The sequence below is a fragment of the Sebastes fasciatus genome, chromosome 19 (genome assembly GCF_043250625.1).
Source record: "Sebastes fasciatus isolate fSebFas1 chromosome 19, fSebFas1.pri, whole genome shotgun sequence".
Classification (NCBI taxonomy): Eukaryota; Metazoa; Chordata; class Actinopteri; order Perciformes; family Sebastidae; genus Sebastes; species Sebastes fasciatus.
In genome coordinates, this window is record NC_133813.1 from 12,839,781 (window position 1) to 12,865,343 (window position 25,563).

General features: G+C 39.6%; 2 protein-coding genes across 3 annotated transcripts; one reads left to right on the forward strand and one right to left on the reverse strand.

Annotated features, from left to right (window-relative positions):
- The first annotated feature begins 754 nt into the window (after nt 1–754).
- ttc33 (tetratricopeptide repeat domain 33) lies at nt 755–15,419 on the forward strand. Of its 2 annotated transcripts, none has more exons than XM_074617675.1 (5): nt 755–860; nt 1,560–1,808; nt 6,947–7,028; nt 10,649–10,780; nt 14,164–15,419. In XM_074617675.1, the coding sequence occupies exons 2-5, from the start codon at nt 1,561–1,563 to the stop codon at nt 14,536–14,538; spliced, it is 837 nt and encodes a 278-aa protein (XP_074473776.1). In that variant the 5' UTR covers nt 755–860; nt 1,560; the 3' UTR covers nt 14,539–15,419. The 2 variants fall into 2 exon arrangements, with proteins under 2 accessions (XP_074473776.1, XP_074473777.1); XM_074617676.1 differs by lacking the exon at nt 755–860 and adding an exon at nt 973–1,229 and having other exon boundaries at nt 14,164–15,144.
- A 4,455-nt stretch (nt 15,420–19,874) lies between these two features.
- On the reverse strand, nt 19,875–25,208 carry ptger4b (prostaglandin E receptor 4 (subtype EP4) b). The gene is made up of 2 exons (XM_074617496.1): nt 24,059–25,208; nt 19,875–21,961 (listed from the first exon to the last, which is right to left on the reverse strand). The coding sequence occupies exons 1-2, from the start codon at nt 24,845–24,847 to the stop codon at nt 21,410–21,412; spliced, it is 1,341 nt and encodes a 446-aa protein (XP_074473597.1). The 5' UTR covers nt 24,848–25,208; the 3' UTR covers nt 19,875–21,409.
- Nucleotides 25,209–25,563: the final 355 nt, after the last annotated feature.

Here is a 25,563-nt window from a genome sequence, read left to right on the forward strand (position 1 = left end):
ATATAAGATCATTATCTGGTTTAATAAAAGACAGCAGCAAACAGGAAAGTTTTAAGCTTTGATTTAAAAGAACTCAGAGTTGGAGTTGGTCCTGCAGGTTTCTGGGAGCTTGTTCCAGATATTTGGTGCATAAAAACTGAACACTTCTGCATGTTTAGTTTTGACTCTGGGGGACACTAAGCAGACCTTGACCCAGATGAACCTGAGAGGTCTGGATGGTTCATAACATACCAGAAGATCAGAAATGTATTTTTTGCCCTAAACCATTTAGTGCTTTGTAAACCAGCAGCAGTATTTTGAAATCAATTCTCTGAGAGACAGGGAGCCACGTGTAGAGACCTCAGAACTAGACTGATATGATCCACTTTCTTAGTCTTAGTGAGAAAAGTAAAATGTACTGAAATACTTATACAAAACATATTAGTGTAGTAATACTATAATATGTCATATGTTGTGTCGTTAACATGCTAGTATCTCAACTTAAAAAAACACGGTTTGTGTTTCTTTAAGAGACGATCATCTCAGTGCTTTAAGCCTAATGAAAAGACAACATGCAAAGTCTCTCCTCAGAGCTAATGAAGAACTGATGATGATGACCCCTAGAGCTACCATGGAAGAGTGCAGTCCTATTATTATTTATTTATTTATGCATTTATTTTTTGTTCCTTGAATTATTTTCTACCCCCTATTTTATTTTAGATTAGATTACAATAAATGTAAATTAATTTCCTTCAAGAAAAAAACGAAAGAAATAAAAAAATAAAAACATTCCAACAACTTCCGGGTCACCAACTACGGCTAGCTGTTAGCTTCCGTTAGCCTGTTAGCAGTTTTTGCCCAAAGGAAAGCCGCAAAAGTCTGTGCGTATACCTCCTAAAACACATTTTACGGTCTTAAAATAACAAATTCAAGTGTAATATGTTGTGTCAAAATCAAACCATGTGCTATTTGTATGAGTAAATGTACTGAAGAGTTTGGGCAAGTGTCAGATAGCTTATTATGGCTAACGTTAGCTAGCTGGTGTTGTTGTTGTGGCAACCAGGGTTGTTTTTGTTTATTAACTTGTCTTGCAGTAGTTGTTGTTGTTGTTACATAACTACTTACATGCTCTGTGCTTTAATAGGACACACACCTAACTGTAAAAGCCACATTGTAAGCTACTTAGGCTGTCTGATAGTAACATTACACTGAAATATAACCAGATTTCTGATATTTCAAAATAAAAGTAGGTAAGTAAAGCTTTATTTATATAGCACCTTTTAAAACACACTGTTACAAAGTGCTTCACACACAAGAAGAAACATCAAACAAGGAAACATGACAATATGACACACAGAAACAATGAGAAACAGATCAAACACAAACAAACAAACACATGTGGATGAGGTCTATAGAAAGGCTTGCCTATAAAGAGATGGGTTTTTTAGAAGCCGCTTAAAACAGTCCAGAGATCCAGCAGCTCTATCTGCTGGATCTCCTGTGGATTTTCCAGTGCTGATTGCAAACTGATTTCAGCTGCCAACCCATCCACCCCCTTTCCCTTTCCCCCCTTACTACAGGATGGCTTCATTTGGCTGGAAGAGGAAAGTTGGTGAGAAGGTTTCAAAGTCAGTGGTGCAGCAGTTCGTGGCTGAGGCGGAAAAGGTTGCTGGAGCTGCTGCTGCTGGACCGAGTCTGGATGAGGATGAGGAGGTGGAGGTGGACTGGCTGCACGCCATCAAACGACGGAGGGAGATCCTGCTGGAGGACTGTGCAGCCAAGAGCAAGAGGCTGAAGGATGAAGGTGCAGAGCTGGTTGAGCACGGCAGGTGAGGGGTAGATATAGAGATAGAGAGATGGATGGATGTACTTTATTGATCCCACATTGGGAAATTATTGTGTTACAGCAAGGCAAGGCAGCTTTATTTGTATAGCACATTTCAGCAACAGGGCAATTAAAAGTGCTTTTCATAAACATTCAAGAACATTGCAACATCTGTTGGATTGTCCCAGAAAAAAACGTCCCACACTCTTCACATTAAAAGCAGTCTACAGGTAGATAGAGGAAACCCAGAAAGTCGCGCAGAAGGTCTTAGTTTTTAGGTTAGGTTACAACCTGCTCAGACATTGGCAAAAAAAAAAAAAGATTAAAAACGTTTATACGTGTAAAAACTTCTGTACAGACCCTTTTAATATTTGCTCACCTGTTGCTTTGATAAGAACAACTAGGACTGAACAAACAAGCTTTATGCATACACTATTATCCTTTGAAAGATATTTTCCGTGCTCTGTGCCAGTTGTATAGCAAGCAGGATTACAACTTTAATCTGATTTTATTCTATGATACTGAGGGTTTCCTGTCTGTGTGCTGCTGGATTCTTTATGTGGACTACTGGATTTTCTAACAGGGGCTTAATCACACTTAATCATACTGTCCAGAGAAAGTTATTACCATAGCCAGGGAACCATCAGCTCCTCATCCTCTGAAGCAGGATCTAAAAGCAATTTGCTGTGAGAAAGGAGGGAGAGGAGAGTGTGATGAGGATAACAACACTTCCAGCTTTTACTGTGTTTTGGTTGATCATAAAACAGACTTTCTTTATCTACAGAATAGCTCAACTTTGCTTCAACTAGGGGCATGTGATATTAGAAATCCTCCAGGGGAGGGCGCCATTGTACAGCGCACACAGACCCATCGAACACAGCGAATAGCTTTCTACTGATTTGCTACTAAAGATAAACATTCAATAAGTATTGTAATTCAAAGACACGGTCAACTTAGAGCCGTCAAAGCTTGAGGTTTTCTTTGTATTTTATTTAATGTTTATTTTTTTAAAATACAAGGTGTGTTTTGATGTCTGCATTCATATGTTCTATTTGGATTTCAAAAGCCAAAGAGCTGTATTCTTCTCAGGATGAGAGGAAGTGGTTATAAGTACAGTGATTTATATTTTGGTCGTGGGAGAAGCTGGTCTTCACGCCTAGCAACCCATATTTAACATTAGAGGGGGGGGGGGGAAAGCAAAAACATGGAGCAATTTAAGGAAAGCTTTTCATACAGAAAGTGATTTAAAAAAAGACATTGATGCAAAACAACAAGCACCCGCTGAAGTATACTCTTGAGAAGAGTTAATGCTAAGTTGAAGAATGCAACAAATATGATTATTCTCAGTGATATTTCTCTGCTTGCGGATTTAAAAAGACTTCCTGCACTACATTTATTGTGTGAGTCTTGCAAAAAAATCCCTCAGCTGCCTTTGTATGGATGCGAGAAACAAAATAGGCCTCATTCAGGAACGGTTATCTGATATTCCTTCCTTTGTAATTGACCTTTTTAGCCAAATAACAATCACTTTGTGAAACCCCCCTCAGTCCAGAAGACCTAATGTTGTTGCCCTCAGTGACTGCCTGTAATTGTATTTGCGAGGAGAAAGTGGATTTTGCTGGGGAAATGATGTCTTGCTGCTCCATAATGGCTGTTCAGTGGTTTGAGATGGTGTCTGGTCGGGGATGTCAGCCAGGAGTTTTTTCTCCTCTAACAGCATTGACCTCTGATGCCAGTCTGTCATTACCGAGGTTTAGATGCTCCTGATGTAATTGAAGAGCTCCTCGAGTACCGGTTTGTGATCTGAATCTCCTGTTGAGTCACATTGTGTGCAGGAGGTGGGCCTGTGAAGGTAGAAGTTTTAATGCAACTTTTGGTTGTTTTTCTATATTTTTAAGGTCAACAGATTTTTGTTTTATGTTCATTTAATAGAGTCACAAGGTTTTACCAATCACAGTCAATATTAAGCTAGATTTGACGGTCTACATTTTTAATCGTACCACTTTAACAGTACAGAAGAATATTCTAAACTCTCTACAGACACAGTAATCTTCACATGGCAGCACACCAAAATGTTTTCTGTAAGATCAGCAATTGCTGACTAGAATCTTAATAAGGATGACAAACTGACCTGTCATTGTTGTATATGCATGAATGGACCAGTTGACACTTTTATTCATGAACTGCGCAAAATGAAATGGAAATAAGAAAATACCCATTATCTGACTGACTGATAAATGAATGGTTGAACAAACAAACCATCAAAAAGAACATTAAACAATGCAGATTACATATTCATTTGTAAATGCAGCTTTATTCTGGGCATCTTCTGAACATTTGCAATAGCCACTCAAAGACTCTCAAAAGGCATTTGCTTGAGACCGTTGCCATTTTACATAAGTTGTACAAAACATGATTTAGGGATGCACTGATCCGACTTTTTCAGTCCCGATACGATACCTAGGCTTTGGTAATCGGCCGGTACTGATCCGATACCAATGTTTAGTTAATAAGTTTTATGCCTCACTGTGTGGAAGTGACTGGGATCATTCTTTTATGTGTAAGACAACATCAGGCTGGACTTAAACATTGCTTTCTTAACTTTGTAAAACAAAATGTAACAAATAAATACATAGATATAAATTTACTGAATTGTTATTTATTATCATATATACAACAGCAACTTGGTAAAAAAAATACATTAAAATGAACAGGAACCTGTTAAAACCTTAACAACCCATTTTAATGCACATTGGTCAAAACTGAAACAGGAATCAAAATTCCAGTCTATAATGTGTATATAGTATATAAACATAGAGATGAATTTAATAGATCGGCCCCATTGTCACCGATACCTCGTCACTGTTTGCGTCAGTATCGGCCTGATATCCGATCCGGTATTGGTAACGGTGCATCCATAACATGATTAACAGTTCACTCCTTCACTCATACATCAGCTTGAACCCGTCCAAGCTGAAAAAAATATGACAATTATTTTGAAAACATCAAATTTCTTAAAAATACTGATGTGAAAAAATAGGCCATGCAGTTGCAGAATCATGCCTCGCTTTATTTGTTTAACAGCTAGTTTTGTTTGGGAGGTGTGGGAGGTTTTCGAGGCAGCAAAATCACATCATCATCCAAATACTGCGCATAGTTTACTCATTTGTCCGGCGTCCAGCTGCCATGCTGAGTCAGTTATTTCCAGCTAAAACTGAGTTTGCAAGATGTGATCTGGCTTTTTTTCAAATGTTCAGCATCTTCCGAACATCTGTTTTTTTTGTTTTGTGGTTTAGAATAGTTTACTGGTTTAGTGTTGTCATCCTAACCATGTTTGGGCGGGCATGTTTCCTCCTTTTGGACAGTAATGTGTGTGAAATGATCATAATGTCCCAACCGTCTACTCCTCTTTTCAGCACAATAACATGCTGCAAATATCCCAATTTGTTTCGTATTTGTTCACTCTTTCTTAACATAATTAGCGTGGACTTACTGTGGATCATTCCAATAATTGCAGGCTTCTATTTATCTCATTTCTCTCTCTGCCCTTACTTTGACTGTAGAGGAGTTCTCAGGCTTCATGTGCTCTTATTACTTATTGCTTAATTTCCTCACATGCTTCCGCAGTTTCTTTTGCCTCATATGTTGGTAGGATTTCCACACTGCTCTAGTTGCATTTCCTCACTCCTCTCTCTGACTGTTAAATAGCAGAGGTATATGTTTTTCTCACGCTTGATCCTGAATCCGAGTTTTATAACTGAGCAGTGTCGATGGTCTCATTGTGAGGTTTTAATTGCTTTTGAATTTTTCAGGACATCCTTCTCCATAAAGCTATAAAAGACGTAGAGACGACAGACATATTTTATCGCCAAACCCAGGAACTCGCCTCATAATCTTGTCTTGATCAATCATTGAAATGATTCTTGAGTCAATGTTGACTTGAGGAGGAGAGGTTTGTTGGAGTGAGCATGAGCACATTCTTCATGTGTCCATTCAGTCTGTTTAAAATATAAGTCTCAGATAAAAAACTGACTACCTTACAGGTTTCTCTGGGAATGGTTTGATTTGCAACCCATCTGTTCACCTCAGTTGACCTTTGTGTGTTTATTCAGCCTGCTGTAGCCCTTTTTACAACTAGACAGGTGGACAGGTGTTGTGGATTACGCTTGCAGCTTTATAGCATCAAGAAGCCCATATATCATATTGTTCTGGGAGTCATTTCTCCTTTTGTATCCTATAAGTCAAAATAACAAAGACTCACTTTCTATTTAGAAGTTTTTATTTGCTAATAAGGAATAACTAAAAAAGCACAAAACACAAGACTCAGCCAGGCTTCATAAAAGTACATCTCAGCTTTTGAGAAGTCGCATGCAAGAATGGAAAGACGGGATCGGGGCAGCTGTGACTTCTCTATAACAAGCACCAGCAAAAATGAGCAGGGAAAAGGGCTTCATGATATCCACTGAACAAACATGTGGCCCTGTGTTAGGTTACATAACGTATATCAACTCTCAGGGCGTAGGCAATATTCTGCGTGTCCAATTTCATTGCTTTATTCAATTGTCTGTTTGACTAAAGAAATGAATTGAACATCGGCCAAAGTTAAGACAACGCCATGTTTAACTCAGTGTAGTGCAAGATGTCTGTGTAGGGAGTTAATGGCTTTGGATAACTTTAGATCATAGCTAACAAACATTCATGCACTATAAATAATTCAGATGCATGTCTGTTAGGGCTGCATGATTTTGGAGAAAAATATGTAATTGAGATTATTTTGACTGATATTGCTATATGATTTGCGACGGAACGAGGGATCATTTTTACATCATTATTCTCATTTTCACTGAAAAAGTCTGTAGAATATGATGTGTGGGCCAGGACATCTGTGCTGCACCACAATATTTAATTTAAAATGGTATTTTGACACATTTCGCCTTTAACAAATACTGCGATTTGAAAATTGCACCAGGCCATATTGCGATTTCGGTAAGATCTTGATTAATTGCGCAGCTGTAATGTTTATTTAGTTTTATATTACACCACAAAGCTTCCCCAGTTTATGACGTTGTAAGCAAACTCTTTGTGTGTGATTAATCCCCCAGTTGTATACTGTGTGTTTGACCCACAGTGTGTTTTCTCTAGGCACTGGGAGGCCATTAAGAAGTTGGACGAGGCCCTCCAGCTGACCCCAGACAACCCACTACTGTATGAGATGAAGTCTCAGGTATATTACCAATCTATATTTTTGTATTTACTAATTTTCTCGCCATACTTATCATGTCTACTACTCTTTTTCTTCACATTTTTTCAAGTATGTCTTAAAAGAGTACTCCACCAATTTAGCATTGTATCCTATAACATGAATCAGAAATTCTTATTTATTTCACACAATCTTCTTCCTTGTCAAAACATAGCGCTTACATTACCCATAATGCAACTAAATGGCGAAGAGTTGTGTTGGAGATTGTGAGAAAATGTGAGCCTATCCTTTAAAGGTCCAGTGTGTAGGATTTAGCGGCATCTAATGGTGTGGTTGCAGATTGCAACCAACTGAGTTCGCTCACTCCTGTGAGTGCAAAACTGTGGTAACGCCGTTCACCTCACTCAGAGGCCATCCATACCATAATAACACTACTTTAGGAGCAACTGAAGTCACGTTACCGCAGTTTCACAAGCGTGTCGGAGAACTACGGTGGCCTTCAGGTAACGCAAAAAAATGGTGGACCCCGTGAAGAGGACCCGCTCCCTATGTAGATATGAAGGGCTCATTCTAAGCTAATGAAAACACGACTCTTAGTTTCAGATGATTATACACTAATGAAAACGGTTATGAATATTATATAACATTTCTGCTAATAGATCCCCCGAAATGTTACCCACTGTTCCTTTAAGCAGCCAGTCGTCTGGGTATCGTGGTGAGAATTGCGTTTAACCACACTGCTGATACACAGTATGTTTCTGCTGTTTCCGGGCACAGTACAAGCATGTCTAAAATGTGATGCAGTCCAAAAGCTGCCTTTAGAGTTCGGGGGTGTAGTTTTACATCTGGGCAGGACGATATATCCGACAGGGGTTTTGTGTTTAGGATATATGAAGGAAATCATAGCGAACATTCAGTAAATCAGCCGCTTGCAGCAACTTTCAACATAACTGAACACATTATTCCGTTCATGTCCTTTGGTTTTGATAATGCTACCACCAGCATGCTGTGTATGCACTTCTATACATCCCTGCTTGCATACTATGTGTGTGAGATAATTTACCAGCCATCATGGCCCCATAGACCCGCTTTCAGCTGACACCTCGGAAAGCTAGATAAGTGATATCAGCATGGTGACGACAGAACTGAAAGTCTGCAGCATTAATTTTTTTTGCTTTTTATCACCACTTCCTTGTTCCTTTCTCTTGTTCCTTTCACTTCCTCTTCTTCTGGGTCGATAGATTTGCGACTCTTATTTTGCCATCATTTCTCAGCTGCTTTTCCTTTTTCTTCTAACATGGAAAAAAAAAACGGTTCCCATTTATTTGGTAAAAGTGGAGAGGCCAGAGGAGATAGACAGACCATTATTTCTTATTCATTTACTACAACTAACACAATAAAATCTCTCCTTTTAGCCACAACCATTGTATGCCTAATATAATATTATCCATTATCGGATATTTGAGAAGGAAATCATTAGAGGACCGGGCCTGGAAAACCTCCACAAAGGGGATTTTTTTCCCCCCCATGCTGTGACTAAGCTGAAGCATGACATAAGCAAAGACGTTTTATCTTAGTTTCAGCTCCAATGTGTTTGACTACATGTGTATAGCACATCTAACCTAACCATTACTGTCCATTATAGGGCTAAAAATAGGCTGGAGCTCATCATATTCCCATTACTGGACCAGATGACGAGGATGGTTACACTCACGCTGGTCATTTACTTCCCTTCATCGCGCTCATCCTTTTAACTCAATCAGTATTGGGCCCAATACGTCCCCAGTCAGTCTGTGTGACTGTTACAGCAGACTGTAGTACACTCTGGAGGAAATTGACTTCATTTGTAAAACTGTCACCACATCTTCCTGACGGGATATATGAAGGGATTTCAGCTGATATTGAAAAGTGACTCTTTCAGATTTTGTGGAAGAATGAGGTTAATTAGGCTTTTCCAATTAACATTTCTTGCTATATTCCATTATGATAAGTGTCTTTAAAGTAGCAATAGACAACTTTTCAACTTTTAGTGTTTCCAAATGGTATTATTGCCGTCACTGCCATTTCCGCTAATGTGGAAAGTAACTGCAAAGAACTAACATTGATACTCTTTGGAAACTGGGGATAGCTACTGGGGAAAACAAGGGCTATCCTCTTCCTGTTTTGGTTCGCGATGGTTGATGCACTTCCTTTGTGCCGTAAAAAGCCTTTATTTTCCCAGGAGATCGTGACCCGGTGGCAGACAGAATTGCATAGTGAAAGCAGAGCTTATAGGGAACCAATCTAAATGCAGATGGTGTAATTATACTATAGCCATTACATTGTGCAATCAACATTTACTTCATAATGATAAGTCAAAGCAAAACACTTGTCTATTGCCACGTTCCTTCAGTATGAACCAAAGACTCCATGCATAGTTTTACAGCTCTCTTGCCATTTTGGTTCTTAGTGTTAAGACAGAGACATTTATGAGTATAAAGTATAGGTATCAAGGCGATGATAAAACTTCTACCAAGATGCCGGACCTGATTTGGGTTCAGTGTACCCCTAATGTACACTCTCTGAAGAGTCACTGCTCCTCAGTCGTTTTAGTTCTGTGTTGTTGTTTTTTTGGTCAAAAGTGCACCCGTGTCTCGGAAGAATATGTGAGTAAACATATTACTGATAATAGAAAAGGGTGTGATAGTGAGACGATGCACCGAAACCAACAAGAGTATACTCTGATGTCACACTCGCTTTACTTGCTTTACTCAAACTTAAGCCTGTATGCTTTGTGTTGCAGCAATACCAAGTTTTTCAGGCACTTATGTAACAGTCGCAGCCCCAGGCAGAAAACTCCTCTCCACCACTGCCAATAATTAGTCTCAAATTCATTTTTTTTCACAGAGTGTTATGCAAATAGTTGCACAATGTGTTTACGCTTCTTGACAGCTTGTTTCCTACATGACAACAAAGCATAATTTAAAAAAAGAAATGAAACTGCATGCATTTATCTGCTTAGTGTCTGAATAAAAGATGGGTCTGGCAAGGTTAAAGAGATTAATGAGCTCAGTGCAACACTGTTAAATGTGAGCATAGATAAGTAAATTAACAGAAAGTAATCTCATGACCATGACGGTGTTATTGTTCTATTCTGTACAGTGTGTTCTAAAGGGGGAAAGCATCACATCGCTAGCGCTTGTTTGATCCATACAATGTAAAAAATTAGAAAATCACCAAGTTTCAAGGTGACGTTTTCAACTGTTTTGTTTTGTCCAACCAACAGGCCAAAATCCAAAGTTTGCAATGATATAAAACAAAGAAAAACAACAAATATTCACATTTGAGAAGCTGGAAGCAGAATATTATTGGCTTTTTTTCTTGTATTTATTCTATTTTCAGTACTTTGTATTTTATTTTACATTGTTTATCTTTTAATTATATCTCTGTCTCTCTGTTTAACTACTATTGTATGTACTTTGTATCTTTTAATCATAATTTATATATGGATGTTCTTTTTGTTTTATGATGTAAAGCACACTGAATGATGTGTGCTATAGAAATAAACTTGCTATTGAAAAATGATATCAGGCATCACACTTTTATTGTCCTCTTGTGAAAGTAACTCTTAAAGAGTCTTTAACCGTGTCTGTGTTTCTCCACAGGTACTGACCATTTTACAGGAAGTGTTTCCCGCCGTGAAGGCGGCAGAGATGGCCGTGAAGTTCCGCCCCCTGTGGTGGGAGGGCTGGCAGACTCTGGGCCGTTCCCAGCTCAACCTGGGAGAGGTGGACCTGGTGAGTACTGCTGGCAATACACACTCCCAAAGAAATTAGAATACGGCGTGCCCGCGAAAACCTGCAGTCAAATTCAGACTATCAACAAATGCGAGTACTAGATGGAGGAATTGGTGAGTCATAGCGGGAGAAGACATGACAGGAGGAAACCACAGAACCTGAAAAAAACAAAAAACCCACAAAACCTTGATCATTGCAGATGACGGCGTAGACGGTGCTCACTGCAGTGATTAAAATCAAATACATTGTTTGGTTGTAGTCAAAAAGGCGGCGTTTTTTGCCCGTGCAAACGCACCAAAATTCAAGCCGGCAGGTTAAGACTATACCAACATTCCCTCAGTTGCGTTGCATAACAACTGATGCTCAGTCAGTCACTACTGATCTCCATTGGAATGTCCCATTTCATATTTGAGTGTTTGATTTCGCAATGAACTACACCTGCTTTTGTAGACGACTATAAATCAGTTTATGTTTTTGCTTTTGAAAGGCTGTTAAGATACGTCAGTTATTTCTGTTTACTACTTTCTGCAAACTCCCTCTTGAGATGTTCCTCTTTCGATGCACGCCCACTCGCCCGGGGCTTGGACGATTGCTTAAATTGCCCCAGAACACGCCGGGACCTGTGGGTGTACGAAACCCGCGGATCTCAGCTACACCGTTCGCCCATTTAGAGCCAAGCAAACAAGGCTGAAACCCTTCAGCTAATGGCGCTGTCACTCCCAGAGACCTGTCCTACGGCACCCAAAAACAACAATGGGAAGTGTTGAAAGTTACCCGAGCTAAAACTAAACCAAATATAGACACACCTCTTTGTATAATGAAACTATGGGGAAGGAAGGGGGAATAAAAGGAACATCTATTTATAGCAGGGCTTGTTCAGTCGAGTTTATGAGCTGTGTGTGCATCAACACGTTTGAGTAATGCCTGTTTGTGCAAATGTGAGCGCAGTGATTCCCCATTTTCTCTCCTTCACGCGTCTGTTCTTCCCTTCTTTAATTTCCATTCCTGGAAAGTACCCAAATAAAACAAACATATAGCTTCTGATTTAGTGTTTTTCCTGACTTCTCTAAATGTTTTAAAAACATTGGAAACTGACAGCCTGACAGCTCTGTCCTCATTTATCTTCTCATTATTATCACGAAGGAGCCGGTTAATCGGCCTACTGTGGCATTTTGTCTGTTGAAGGATTACTCTGGAAATAAAGACTTGATGAGACTCTAGTCTGTTCAAGATTAAACTTGATGTGTTGTTTTGGGTACAGACAGTTTCATCAGTCAACAATCTATAACCTGTCAAGGACTTTTTCAGCTGAACTTGATGGTGCAGGTTATTTATGTTACAGGTGGTGAACATTTCACATTGGAAGCAATGTTAGCTTAATGAAGAAACTAGAAACTAATCAAGGTTTCATTTCATTCATACCAGTTTTATTTTTTTGTTTTGTGACAAATTTCTTATTGAAGATGATCTTTTTACAGTGTAGTAGCAGTAGCTTATGTTTTGACAAAGCTGTTGTTTAGAGCCCTTGAAGGACCAGTTGGGGAAAGAGTCTGTTTTGGTAATGTAATGATTGATGTTTGATGCATCAGTGACACTTCCCCGGCTTGACTTGTACCACAGGTTGGCCACGAGGCTTTTGTTCTAGGGATGACTTGCTGACTGATTGGATTGGATTTCATAAGGGGTGTGGGAAAAGGGTGCAACTGAAAAGCTGAGCTGTCCTCATTAGGATGATCGTAATCGGGGCAGATCCAAGCATATTTTAACACATCAGTAACCAGATAAAGTGCAGATCCATTGTTTACTTTAGTTAACTGTGTTTTGTCCACCTCAGCCTGCATCTGTTTGCAGCGTTGCTCTCCTTTACTGCAGTCGGGCTCTGTATTGTGAACAGTGTGAATGTAAAAAAATTAGGTTGGTTGGCAAAGTACACAGATTCTCTAAACTCCGACACAAATCTGTTAGTAAATCTTTTATCTCTCCTCTCTCTTTCTCATCAGCGCAGCGCACAGTCACAAAACATTCGAAACAAACTAGAGACCATCTTGTGATCACTTCACTTCCTTTCATGCTGAATGACTTATTACTAAGAAACATCTCTGTTCAGCACAAGATTTAAAGTGGTGCTTTTGTGCGATTCTTTGTGGAGGTCTGTCGATTAAATCAACCAATCCATTAGTCGACAAAATCGTAAAAGTGTTAGTCGACTAAGAATTTCTTTGGTCGAGGACAGCCCTTGTTGTGATGCTATCACATTGAAATCTATCCACAGAGAGACACAGACATATAAACACCTGTAACACCTGTGGTAGTTGCCGCTACAGTAGGCGTCTTGAGGACCACATTTTCCCATGATGACACTCACACAGACTCACAAGGTGAAAACAATGCCAGCCACATGCTGTCGCGGCTGGTAATGACAAACGTCGCTGGCAGCATGTCATGTCAGCTGTCAATAATTAACGCTAATTCAGTGTGTAACTTGATGACAGGCCAAAATTAAACTTGGCTGTTGTCCCTGAGGGTTTTATATTGTAGTTCCAACAACTCCAACAGAGCGATACGTCTTCTCTAGTAAAAAAAGATCCAGCCGATCACGTCAGGTCAGCTTTAGGATTCACACTCTCCCAGTTAAACTTTCATTCATGTTCATATCTGACTTTGAATCCCTCAAGAATACTTCACTAAGCTCCTACAGAGTCTCAGAGGACATAATACAGCATTAGTATTAGTAGCAAAAATAGGACTTGAAGTGAAATCATGAGATTTGTTGGCCTCCTATCACGATAGGTTGTTCAGCCAGTGTTATTTTGATATTTGTGAAGTCTTTAAGGTGGAGGGAAGGTCGACGCATATTTCATGTATTGGCTTCATTCCCATATTAACACAGATCTCCCATTACACCTGTCAGAATTGATTTCTGAGCTCAGATAAGCATGTCGGGACGGATTCATTTCCCCATTTCACAGGCAGCAAATCGTCACAGCTAAAGCTTGACATCAGGTCCCATAAACGATTGGAGGCCGTTTGTATTGCTCCTCAGTGGGACAATCATTTTCACATCGATCTACAACTGCACAGTCAGCTGAGCGCTATCGATGTCTTCTTAATGAAACCGTAAATCTGTCTGCAACACAGCACCAAGAATGTTAGTTAGAGTCTTGCTGGTTGACATGATGATGATGATGATGATGATGATGATGCCAATACCATACCATTCATCTGTGAGATATACAGTGAACCCGCAAAAAGGCCTGAAAGAATTCGGGCTAAACATTAAATTTGTTGGAGACCATAAACTCGCCTTCACCCATCTTTCATGACCCACGACTAAAAGCTTTGTGTTTGAACCCTAAGCTCATGCGGTATACTTATCCCTGTAGGCCGTGAGGTCCTTCCAGGTTGCGATCCACCTGTGCCCATCGGAGCGCACCCTGTGGCAGGAAGACCTGGAGTGGGCATGGAGGTTACAGAAGCAGCATTTAGCAACCAAGGAGAAGACTCGGCAAGAGGAGGAGACCAAAAAGCAGATCCTCAATGCCCCCGAGCTGGAGAAGGACTATGACTTTGAGTCTGATGAGGTGTTGGCGGCCTGCGTGGCGGTTGCTGAGCGACAGTCGCGCCTTGAGGAGCTGAAGAGGACCGCCGTGGTCATAGACGCTGAGGGAAATATAAAAAACGTACTCACTGGGGAAGAGGGATCAGAGGATGCAGCAACACCTTCACAGGAACAGTTTGTCAAAGTAAGAGGACTTTGAATTGGTCTCAGCGTGCACCTGATTGTCCTGGTTACATTTTTGAATGGTGTTATTTCTGAGTGTGTGAAGCTGTAGCATAAAAATCTATTCAGAAGCAAACACGAGAACTGACGAATTCTAGTGAAGGTTTATATGCGACAGAGTAAAAGACACTTTTTTGTTGTTTTACATGTTCCATCCCTTTAAGATTAATTGTGTTAAATGTGCATGTAAAAGTTGTTTTGAAGCTATAAACTTTAGCATCTCCTAGTTTTATTTGTTTATTCTGATCGCACAACACCACTTAGCTAATAGCTAATCCACTCTGTGGTTTCCTTACAATCTACTCTCTGAGACTTCCGCTTGATAGAGTCTGTAGGTTTTAATGAAAATGAAAACAGGATTTCAAACAGTGCATTTTTCATTTGGGATTATTTATAATATTTTAGACACAATTTACAAGAAAATATACAAATAAAGAAGGAAAACAATCACACTAATTATCTTATAGATGAAGCAGTGACAAGCTGTTAACACATAATAAAGAAATACAATCAAACATTTGTGTTAAAGGAACAGTGTGTAGGATCCGGCGGTATTTAGCGGTGAGGTTGCAGATTACAACTTCTCCCCCATTGATTTATCTTTCAGAGTTTAGTATCCTCAAGGATTAAGGCACATGGATACAAATTAAAATCAAAAAAAGAGAAGTGGTAGAGATTTAACAGAATAAAATTGTTCCCTCTCTGACCTAGAAAATCCCGATTCATCATCTCTGATCAGTTGAATGTTAATGACCTGTGAGGTTTTGATCTGTCTGTTTGTTTTTTTGCTGAAAAAGAGCATGCATGCTCGGCAAAATTGTCAATGAGTGAATAAACATGAATCAAAATATGTGATAATTCTGTGTTTCCTGTAGTTTTCTTTCATTTGGGACATTTTCAAGAACATCTAAAATGACAGAAACCATCTTTGGGGAAAAATGTATTTGACGTGCACTCTGACTTTTTTAGTTCATCTTTATATACAGTCTATGGGGAACCAAGTGGTACAATTATAATGATTAATATGTGAGGAAGTAACAAGCTAACAGCTCTATGAGGCTGTCGCTCAAATTTGGCATGCTGACGATGACCATGCTTACATGTTAAAGTTTAACGGGTGCATTTTTACGATGTTAGTTTAGTGTATTATATTTGAGAGCCACGCCACTTGAATCAGAGGAAATTTAAATATCGAATACAGCACTTCAGGCCAAAACAAATCAAAAACATACTGTGAATGCATAATGAAGTATGTGTGCTCCATGTTGGACATGTATGCGTTTTACATCTAGGATAAATCCTTTTAAAAACAAAACTTACTTGAATGAATCTTGAGAATAAATTAAAAAATGCAGAATAATGTTGGAGCACAAATTAAATAATAAAAAAATTCTGCATTTTGATGTATTTTCTAAATATTCAGCTTCAAACACATCTGATCCCACTTCTACAGTTTATAATATTATATAGAGACAAACCAAAGACAAAGACAAAACGCATTAAACCCCAAGCTGCAGAGTGCTCTCTCTTTCCTTTCTAACAGCTTTAATTAGATTAAGTCAAATGTTTCCAGTGAAATTCTCCAATAATACTGCATAATAACCACAACAGTCAAAGGAAAACATTATTGAGATCTTGATAAGCTTCATTCGGCGAAGAGGCAGCGTTCTTACCGGAAAATGTAAGTAGATAAAGTAACTTTTGAAAGTTATAATTAAAAAATAAGATTGTGTTACTGATTTGATGATGCCGTATCTGATTTAGATACAGTTTTAAAAAGCTTTAAACAAATGACTAAATTTGCCCATAGTGAAAATAAATACATTAAGTGTGTTTATACTTCTTTTATATATCTCATCATTGTATCACTGCAGAAAACAAAAGTTATGGATGTGAAGTGTAATGGAAATTCTTTCAGTATTCCAAGATGAGTTCTAATGAACGTTGAAATCAAGATCCCAAACAGATGAAATGTCTTTGTTGTATTTTATTCTTGCAAGAAGAGGCACTGGTTATACAGAGTCGCACAAAGTCTGCAGAAGAGTGCGCTGCCGGAGATTATTACAATGTGACTATATAGAAATCTACAACAGGGACTGTGAGAAAAGGAGTTGTTTTGCACAGATAAAGAGTTGTTTTACCCAAACAGTGTCCCAGTAAAAGTCAACACTCAGTACTTTCCCACTACATGAGACGAAGAGCACCCAGACAGTAACTTTCCACTGTTGCATAAAGAGACATCAGTACATACAATGTAATTTTCCATCACAGAAGGTAAACTGCAGTAGTACGAGGGTTTTGGTGCGCTTTTTTGTGAACATGCTTTTCAGTGGAAAAGAAGATATTAAAAAGTGTCAAGTCATTTTCAGTCTCACTTCTCAAGCAGTCGAGGTTCTCCTCAGCTATTTAGGACAGCGTAAATATAGAAATAATTGAGTTTCTATAAAAGGGCCATGGGAAGTCCCGGGATAATGCAAGGACTGGAGTGGGCAACGACAGTGAACAATTTCCATGTACCCCTTACATAACTGCACAATCTCAACAAGGTATGTCACCCTATTTTTGCACACCAGATAACTGATACACGTAGCCCTTAGACAAACCATGTTACCTTCTCGTCCCCCATACACATCTGCACAAACCCCAACCAGTATGTCTCACTATAGTCGTACACCAGAGGTAGCTGATACACGTAGCCCTTAGACATACATACGGTTGCATTCATGTTCTCTATACACATTCATGTTCCCTTACATATAATAATTAGAGACAAAGAGAACAAATCTCTACAAGTTTATCTGAATTAGATTCAAATATAAAACATGATTAAACAAGTAGTCACGACCTCACCTGTGACACACCCACATCATACAGTAGCTGGTGCAGATGTTTTTAGAAGTTGCGTAAATGATAGATAAAGATCACCTGTGTGGAATCAGGGTGTGCCAAGTGATTTTAGCTTAAATACACATGTATGTGGATGGTTCCAACTGCTGGTTAGTCATTTTCAACCCTACATTATGAAAACAAACATTTGTTTTTGTTCAAGCAGACCTACAACATCTACTCGTATGTATGAGAACACAGAATACCCTGTTTTAATACCTAATGTTACCCTTAACATACAAGTTAATGCTTTTGTTTCCCTTAAAGTACAGTAGCTTTAAAGTTCAAACTCATCTTATTCCACACTGTCTGACAATATTAGGTATACATTCTGTATTGGCTTGTTCCAACTCTTCATTTCTTGTTCTTGTTTACAGTGAGTGAAGTATTAAAAACTCAAGCCTGCATGTCTTTATCTGTGCCAGCAGGGCGGCTCTAAGGATGTCAATGATGGTCTATCAGTCAGTCCACAGCTTTGGTCCAGACTGACTATAGAGAGGCTGAGCCCCTCCCCTTCCGGTGTCCACTGTGGGACCTTATTTCATAAAAAAATGTGTCTGGTAGTTAACGGCGAGACAATTTTTTTTTTTTTATCCTGTTTGAATATGATGTTTGTCAATTTAAAACATAATTTTGCAAGTCGAGAAAGTCGCAGTTTGTCGTAGTATAATTTTGTATGAAACCGCTCAGTGAACTACATCACATGTCTCGCACAATATACGTCACCAACGCTAGCTATCTATCTAACTTAGCTATGTTCAATGCATAAATTAAACGTAATTTTACCTGATGTGTTTCATCCAGTGACTCCTGGTCTTTTTATCAGCCGGGAAAAGAAAGAAGGATCAGACCCGTTGCTGGTGTGAGTTCATCCCAGTAGGAAACACACAGGAATCGTAGCTTCAGAGAGAGAGACGTCACACCACACTTGTGCGTATGTCGTCTTTCTAATGATTTTCACAGTCTGATACTTCAACAGTTTTATTACAAACCAATCCTAAAGAGATCTGACCTAATTTTAAATCATTATGCATCTCAACCCTAAAATTAACCTTGGCCCGGATATAATAGTACAAATACTGTCAGCATTTTTATATCCATTATTTCCTGGAATTTCCTTTTTGCTCTTAACTCCATTTCAAGGCCACATCATGAACACTCACTTGCTTTTTGAGTGGCATCTTCTAATAGCCAATCGTTTTCACAGGCTCCTCGTGGCAGGGCTTTAAATGTCGATTACTGTCACTAGCTGATGAGGTGCGGAATGAGTTCGACAAGTTTCCAGGAAGAGTCATTTTTCCTCATTTCGCCGTCTGTTAAAATCCCATCAACTGTTTTGTCGATCACTATTTCCTGCCTCCCGAGAGACTCTACAGCTTAAACAGTTCTTCTCAGTCTGAGGTCACAGCTCCCTTTAACGGGATATTGTTCTCAGAGCTGGTTTTAACTGCTTTCGGAAAGGCTCTGGACAATGGCCATATTGGACCTGGAAGTCTTCTGGGGGTGAAGAAACCATCTGTCGGCAGGTGAGTGTTGCTGTGCCATCTGAACTGGATGTTGGTTAGAAATGTGTTTTTGCCATCAGCGCTGTTGTAGATGAAAGCGATGAAAGCTGACCTGTATTGTCTCAGCAGCTAACTGGCACCGACCGTGACATGCTGGCAAAAAGAAAATGTTATTGTAGAGCATTTACTTGAAGCAATGCTTTCAATTCTGCTTTTACATGAATTGTACAGTTAATACTATTAATTAAGGTTTTCATGTAGCTTTGCCGCAATTTTTTTTTGCACATTGCTCTCCAGTAGGTTCATGTTAAAGACGTGACTGCCATCCATTAACCTCAAGTGATCAGTATTGACTATAATCTCCATCATCAAAGTCCTTCTATTGAGCACCGATCAATATTTCATTCTCAGCAAAGATTCATAGAGGTGGCAGCTAGTCAAGGCCTCGTTCATGTTAAATAGATTTAGTTCCTGTACAGATAAGGCTGCAACTCACCATTATTTTCATTTTTCAATTAAAATGCAGATTATATTCTCGATGAATTCATTAATCTTTTGGTCTATAAAATAGTGAAATATGTCCAGCACATTGTTTTGTCCGACTAACAGTCCAAAACCCCACAAAAATTGTATTTACAATAATATAAAGCAGCAAATTCTCACATTTAAGCAGCTGAAACCAGTGAGTTTTGGGGCAATTGTGCTTCAAAAATGACTTAAATGATTTATCAATTATCAAAATAGTTGTAGATTCATTTTCCGTCGATCAACTTCCTTTAATCGTCTGATCGTCTCAGCTCGAAATATACACCTGCATAATTCCCCTCTCCTACTTTACAGCACACTGTACATATTAACCATGAATATTTATATCATGTCAACATACTTCACTGACATACTAAACCAGAGTGACACAAATGTATGAATATTTACCAACTTTTATTTTTGGTTTATTATGAGGTTGGTACAACATTAGTCTTTTCACATCAACATTTTCGTGGTAAATTTGACACGACAAAAGCTTTAAAATTGAAATATGAACATGGTATTTATATCAATCTTTGTAGCAATAATAGTATTAAAGGTGCAGCGTGCAGGATTTGGCGACATCTAGTGTTGAGGTTGCAGATTGCAACCAACTGAAACTTCAGTACATCTGCCTATAAAGAGCCGTACAAAAGTAAAACAAAATTATTTCTATTCTATTGTCATTTTCCACCGAAATGGCCTGTGAAGAACAATAAAATATAAAAAATATAATAAGCGTTTTCAGTCCAAAATGGCGGCAGTAGCTGTTGTCAAAAAAATACTTTTGTCTCTTTGTTTGTATACTCTTTGTCCTCTATGTAGATAGAAACGGCTCATTCTAAGGCAACGAAAACACAACCATTCTTATTTTCAGGTGATTATACACTAAATAAAACATATTTATTAATTTAATATTCCGTTTCAGCCAATAGATCCGACTAAATGCTACACACTGTTCCTTTAATGCCACCAGGAAATCGATTCAGAAAAGGCAAAACCTTTAAACTCATCAGACAGGAAACTTAATGACATCTTCAATTTTCATTCCCCTTCCTAATTGCCCTTTAAAGTCTGATTAGATTAGAGGAATTGCACATTACATTAAGGTAACGTATGATGAAGTTGGATTAATCCTTACAACGTAATGGGCTGGAGAGATTAAATTAACAATTTTCTATTAACACATTACTTTAGGAGGCCTCCTAACATCCTCCGGTGTCTGTACTGTGGAAAAGCCACAGTATAGCTGCCTTTTATTCTGAAATGCAGGGGATTGTATGATTCTAGCTTTGATGTCAGAGCTTTCTCTGTCGACCAGTGTGACCAAATTGTTTGCAAATGTTCCGACGCACCAAAAAAAAAAAACGGATCATCTTGTACCGATTTAAAACGGCTCCGCACCATCTGGACCTTCTCACAGAGAAGACAATAACGTACAATATCATACTTAAAAATAAATTAACATCATGGAACACTTTTCACATTTTAACATTTACAGTCATCGCGCAGGTTGTCAAAACAGCCTGGCAGTGGTTTTACAATTCAAAAAAGTGCAACAAAAGAGCTCCTCTACAACGTCATGTTGTTCTTTATGGTTTCATTGATATATAACTGTTGTGACTGTACTGAAGTGTATTTAGCGATATGGTGTTTGTGGTGAGTTATGACTGAGGAGTATTACATTGATAATGGATATTTAGTTCAGTTAATACATCTGTCAAATAGCAAGATATAATCTACAGATTGTTCAGTGTTGATCATTCAGTCTTGAGATGCTTTTCCTTTAGTATCATGTCTTTGTTAGTCCATCCATTATCTGATCCCAGCTGACATTGGGTGAAGATGTGTACACCCTGGACAGGTGATGTCTTTGTTAGTTCCAAAACATTTCCATTACAGGATGAACGCTTTTAGACATCATGCGAACTGTTATATGCATTTCTCCTGCATGTTTGCCGTCTCGTCCGTGAAGGTCACATGTAAAGCCGGGTCCTTGGGGCACATTGGGAGCTCTCTCAGTGGCCTGCCTGGCGCTTTGTCCTCTAAATCACTCTGTGAAAGCCCCCTCTGAGGCCCCTCCACCTCCGGGGGGCCCAGTAACGTCTGTGCATGTGGTGGACTGGAGCCGCTCTCTGACCTCCTGGTGTTTCCATCAGACGGGTACAGGAAGGTCTGCGAGGTGCTCACCATTTCCCGCAGCTCACGTGACACCAGCGAGGGAGAATCCCGCGAGACGATGGAGGAGAAGCGGTTGTCGGCGCAGCTGAACTGGCCGTTCCCTCGCCCACGCCCGCCCATTTTGCAGAACAGGTACTTGATTTTCTCCATCAGCTTGAGGACCACCGTCTTTCTGAGCAGGATGTAGATCCAAGGGTCTAAGATGGGGTTGACGGAGGCCATGCGGATGGCCAGCAGGTCTTTTTTCAACCCGATTAGCTCTTCTGTCTGGTTGCCGTGCAGCTGATTCACAAAGATCCTCAACTGAAGACACAAGAGAGAAAACAGACGATACATTTAGGAACGTATTGTTTGGTTGTCACATAGAAAAACATGGAACAACATTAGCTACAAGCCTAAACTTGTCTAACACTTTATTTACAAGAGTAAAGTAATTGTTTATTTTACATATTCCTACATGGTTGGCATGGGACGGTCAAATCTAAATAGACACTTGGCTGAATGTAACTTGTGTGTAACCACAGCAGTGTGGAGATGGCAGGAGTCCAAGAAAAACAGCGTTCTCATCATCAGTCATCATAAGACAGCCTTTGGCCATCGGGGTTCCACGGTCTAATCAGCAGGCATCTTTTCACAAAAGCCTTAATGTTCGACATCTCATCTTTGAAGGATTTACACCTTGTATGAGTCTAAAACAATTTACCCACATTAAAGCAGATTTTAGCTTGATGAAATCATTCATACAGGGCCTTTAAAATATCCCTTTCTAACATGCTTTCAGTGCAAGAGGAGTCCTCCTCTTAGTGAATTAGTCGATAATCGTTTGTTTTGGTCTTTGTTGACTAAGATTTCTTTAGTCCATTAGTCGTTCGTTTTTTTATGCTTTTTTCATGCTGAATAACTTATTTCCAAGAAACTTATGAGCACATCTCTGGTAAATACAAGGTTTAAACCTGCGCTAGGCAGAATATTTTTGGCATCATTGGGCAAAAATTCCATAATAACCTTTCAGCATATTGTAATTTAAGTGTTCTGAGAGATAACTAGACTTCTGCACCTCCTCATGGCTCTGTTTTCAGGCTTGAGAAAATCTTGCCCGTGACGGAAGACTTTGACCAATCACAGGTCATTTCAGAGAGAGAGCGTTCCTATTGGCTGTTCATTCAACGGAGGCAGCTGTCAATCATTCGCCAACTCCGATCAAACGGTCAAACAAGGCAGCGCTGATCAAATATTAATCAATATTCGGCTCCGGCTGGTGGGCGGTGCTTGGTATTTCCTCAGCTGATCTCCACATTGCTGCCGGGTCACAAACTTTCTCATTTTACAGCTAAACAGTACACTACAAGATGTTTCTGAAAACATTTGAGGCGAGAAATAGGCATTACAGTAACATAATGTTGATTCATATTTGATCAGCGCTGCCTAGTTTCACCGTTTGATTGGAGTTTGTGAGTGATTGACAACTGCTCGGAGACGGCAAGGCTCCAGCTCGGCTCTGATTGGTTGTTTTCCTCCCGTCTGTGAAATCTTGCAGATGCCATTGCAAGGTGCACCGGAGGACACAGGGGCATGTGATACCTTTCTCAGATTACTTGTCTCATGCACTACTGTCAGGATATAGGGACCGTTTCATAAAAATCACTTTTTGTAATAATAATTGCTCCAATTCTACCTACTGCTGCTTTAATTCTTTGTGGAGAAACTCAGTTTTACAGATCTGTCGATTAAATCAACTAATCCATTAGTCACAAAAATTGTATGAGTGTTAGTTGACTAAGAATTTCTTTGATCGAGGACAGTATCCTTTAATTTGATCACTGATCCCACAGATTCAGTAATGTCTGCTGGTCATTCTGCACAAGCAAACACCTGCAGAAATCTCACGCCCTCCATTGATCCTCAGCTCTCTCTCAAGCTGAACATTGAAGTCTGTTCATCATGAGAGCTGAACTCTCAGGTCGGTTTGCAAATAATAAGTTGATACTAAACTTTTCTAAACTACATATATTCCAGTACTGGAACTTTGTAAATGTTTTTGTTTTTTTTAAACGGCAAACGGAGGAAGTGTGAACTAGCTCACTTGTGCCTCGGGTTAATGCGTCATCTAACCACACAGATCTAAAAAGGGAACACAACGTTCAGGTAGCCTGTTATTATTAACCATCTCATGCCTGTTTGTTTTTATCATTTAGGTAAAACTTCTTTTGGCTGTTATAAGGGCGCAGAATATTTTTAATTTCCATTTAGATTCATTAACTTCTGGTGAATTTAGTTTTATTCTACTGTATTTGCTTTATTTGTTTAAAAAAATCAGTGACATGTTTTGCGCGTAAAGACCTTATTGCGCACAGAGGGTGCAAACATGTGCCTGCATGGTTCAATTTTACAAATACTCACCACTAAAGGTATGGAGCAGATGAGAACCACAACAGAAGTAGCTATAAGCAGGATCACCATCTGGATCTCTGCTCCAGCTAATCGTCCGAAACTCCGTCTGCGCCTGAACTCCGCGATACGCCTCTGGTCCGTACCCAGAGAGGTGCGTCTAATGAACCGCTTGTGCATCAGGATCAGCGCTCCGCACACCATCACGTTGCATACCACAGTAGCCAGCACGATCACTGAATTCACACCGGCATACATCAAATTAAAAGTTGCCACTGTCGTTTGGTTGTTCTGCCAGTCGATGAAGCACCAGGTGCCCGATTTCTGCTTCGTCACATGTCCAAAACCCAAACTGGGCAGCGCGCAAAACACCACGTTGGAGATGTAAATGCCCAAAAGAGTTAGTGCAGCGAGTTTCTGGTTCACGTACTCGTTGTAGAAGTACGCATGGTTTATCGCCAGGTATCTCTCCACTGACATTGCAAACACAATGCTGAGCTGCACCAAGAAGAAGAAGAGGAGGATGAAGCCGGAGTATTGGCACAGCGGCTCTCCTCCAGGCCAGGCGCCCTTCATGTAGGTGGCTATGGTGACGGGGCTGGCCATCAAGGTGCCCAGGAGGTCTGTCACTGCCAGGCCACACACAAGGGTGTAAAAAGTCGTCTCCTTTTGTTCCTTTCGTGATATCCGCAGAACCACGATGGCGATGACGTTCCCCACCACCCCGAAAATGAACATGATCGCCGGGATGGTGGCTGGAGGAAATCCCCCCCTTACTGCTGCTGTTGTTGTGGAGTTCATACCTGCTGTTTTTCACTGTCTCACACTAACTAAAGGTTTTCCTCTCACTTCCAAAGTAGTGACTCTTTCCATGAATGCGCATTCTCCAGGTTCCAAATCCATAGTTTGTCTAAAATGTCCCTTTTTACGCACAGCATTTAAACTCCATAATCCAAAATTCTTGATGAAAACAAGAGCAAATCTGCAGGATAAAAGATGTTTACTCCTGTGGAGACTGCGAGCTGCGCTTCTTCACGTTGTTGTCACTCTACAAAAACTGACAGGGAAGTTTCCTCTTGGTGCCACTGAAGGCAGCTCCTCCTCTGCGTCTCGTTTAACCAGTGAGCTGTTTGAGAGATAGTGCACCCCACGCAGCGAGTACACCACATGCAGCAGGGAGAACATTTGTGCTCGAGGTTACAGTGCTAGTTTCACTTCTCATTATCACTTCATTTATCTCCACCCATGTCGTCTTGTTGTCTGTTGACATCAGCAAAGTCTCAACTGTCAATGAGTTTAAACAAGGTCAATGCATTTATGAAGAATTCTGCATGTATAATATATGAGAGAAAATCTGATTAAACGCCAGTGGTGTAAAGTAACTACATTTATTCAAGTACTACTTGTACAATTATTGTACCACTTGAGCATTTCTATTTGATGCTACTTTATACAGACTGAAATATTGTATTTTTTTACTCCACTACACGTATTTATACTTTATTAATTGAGATATT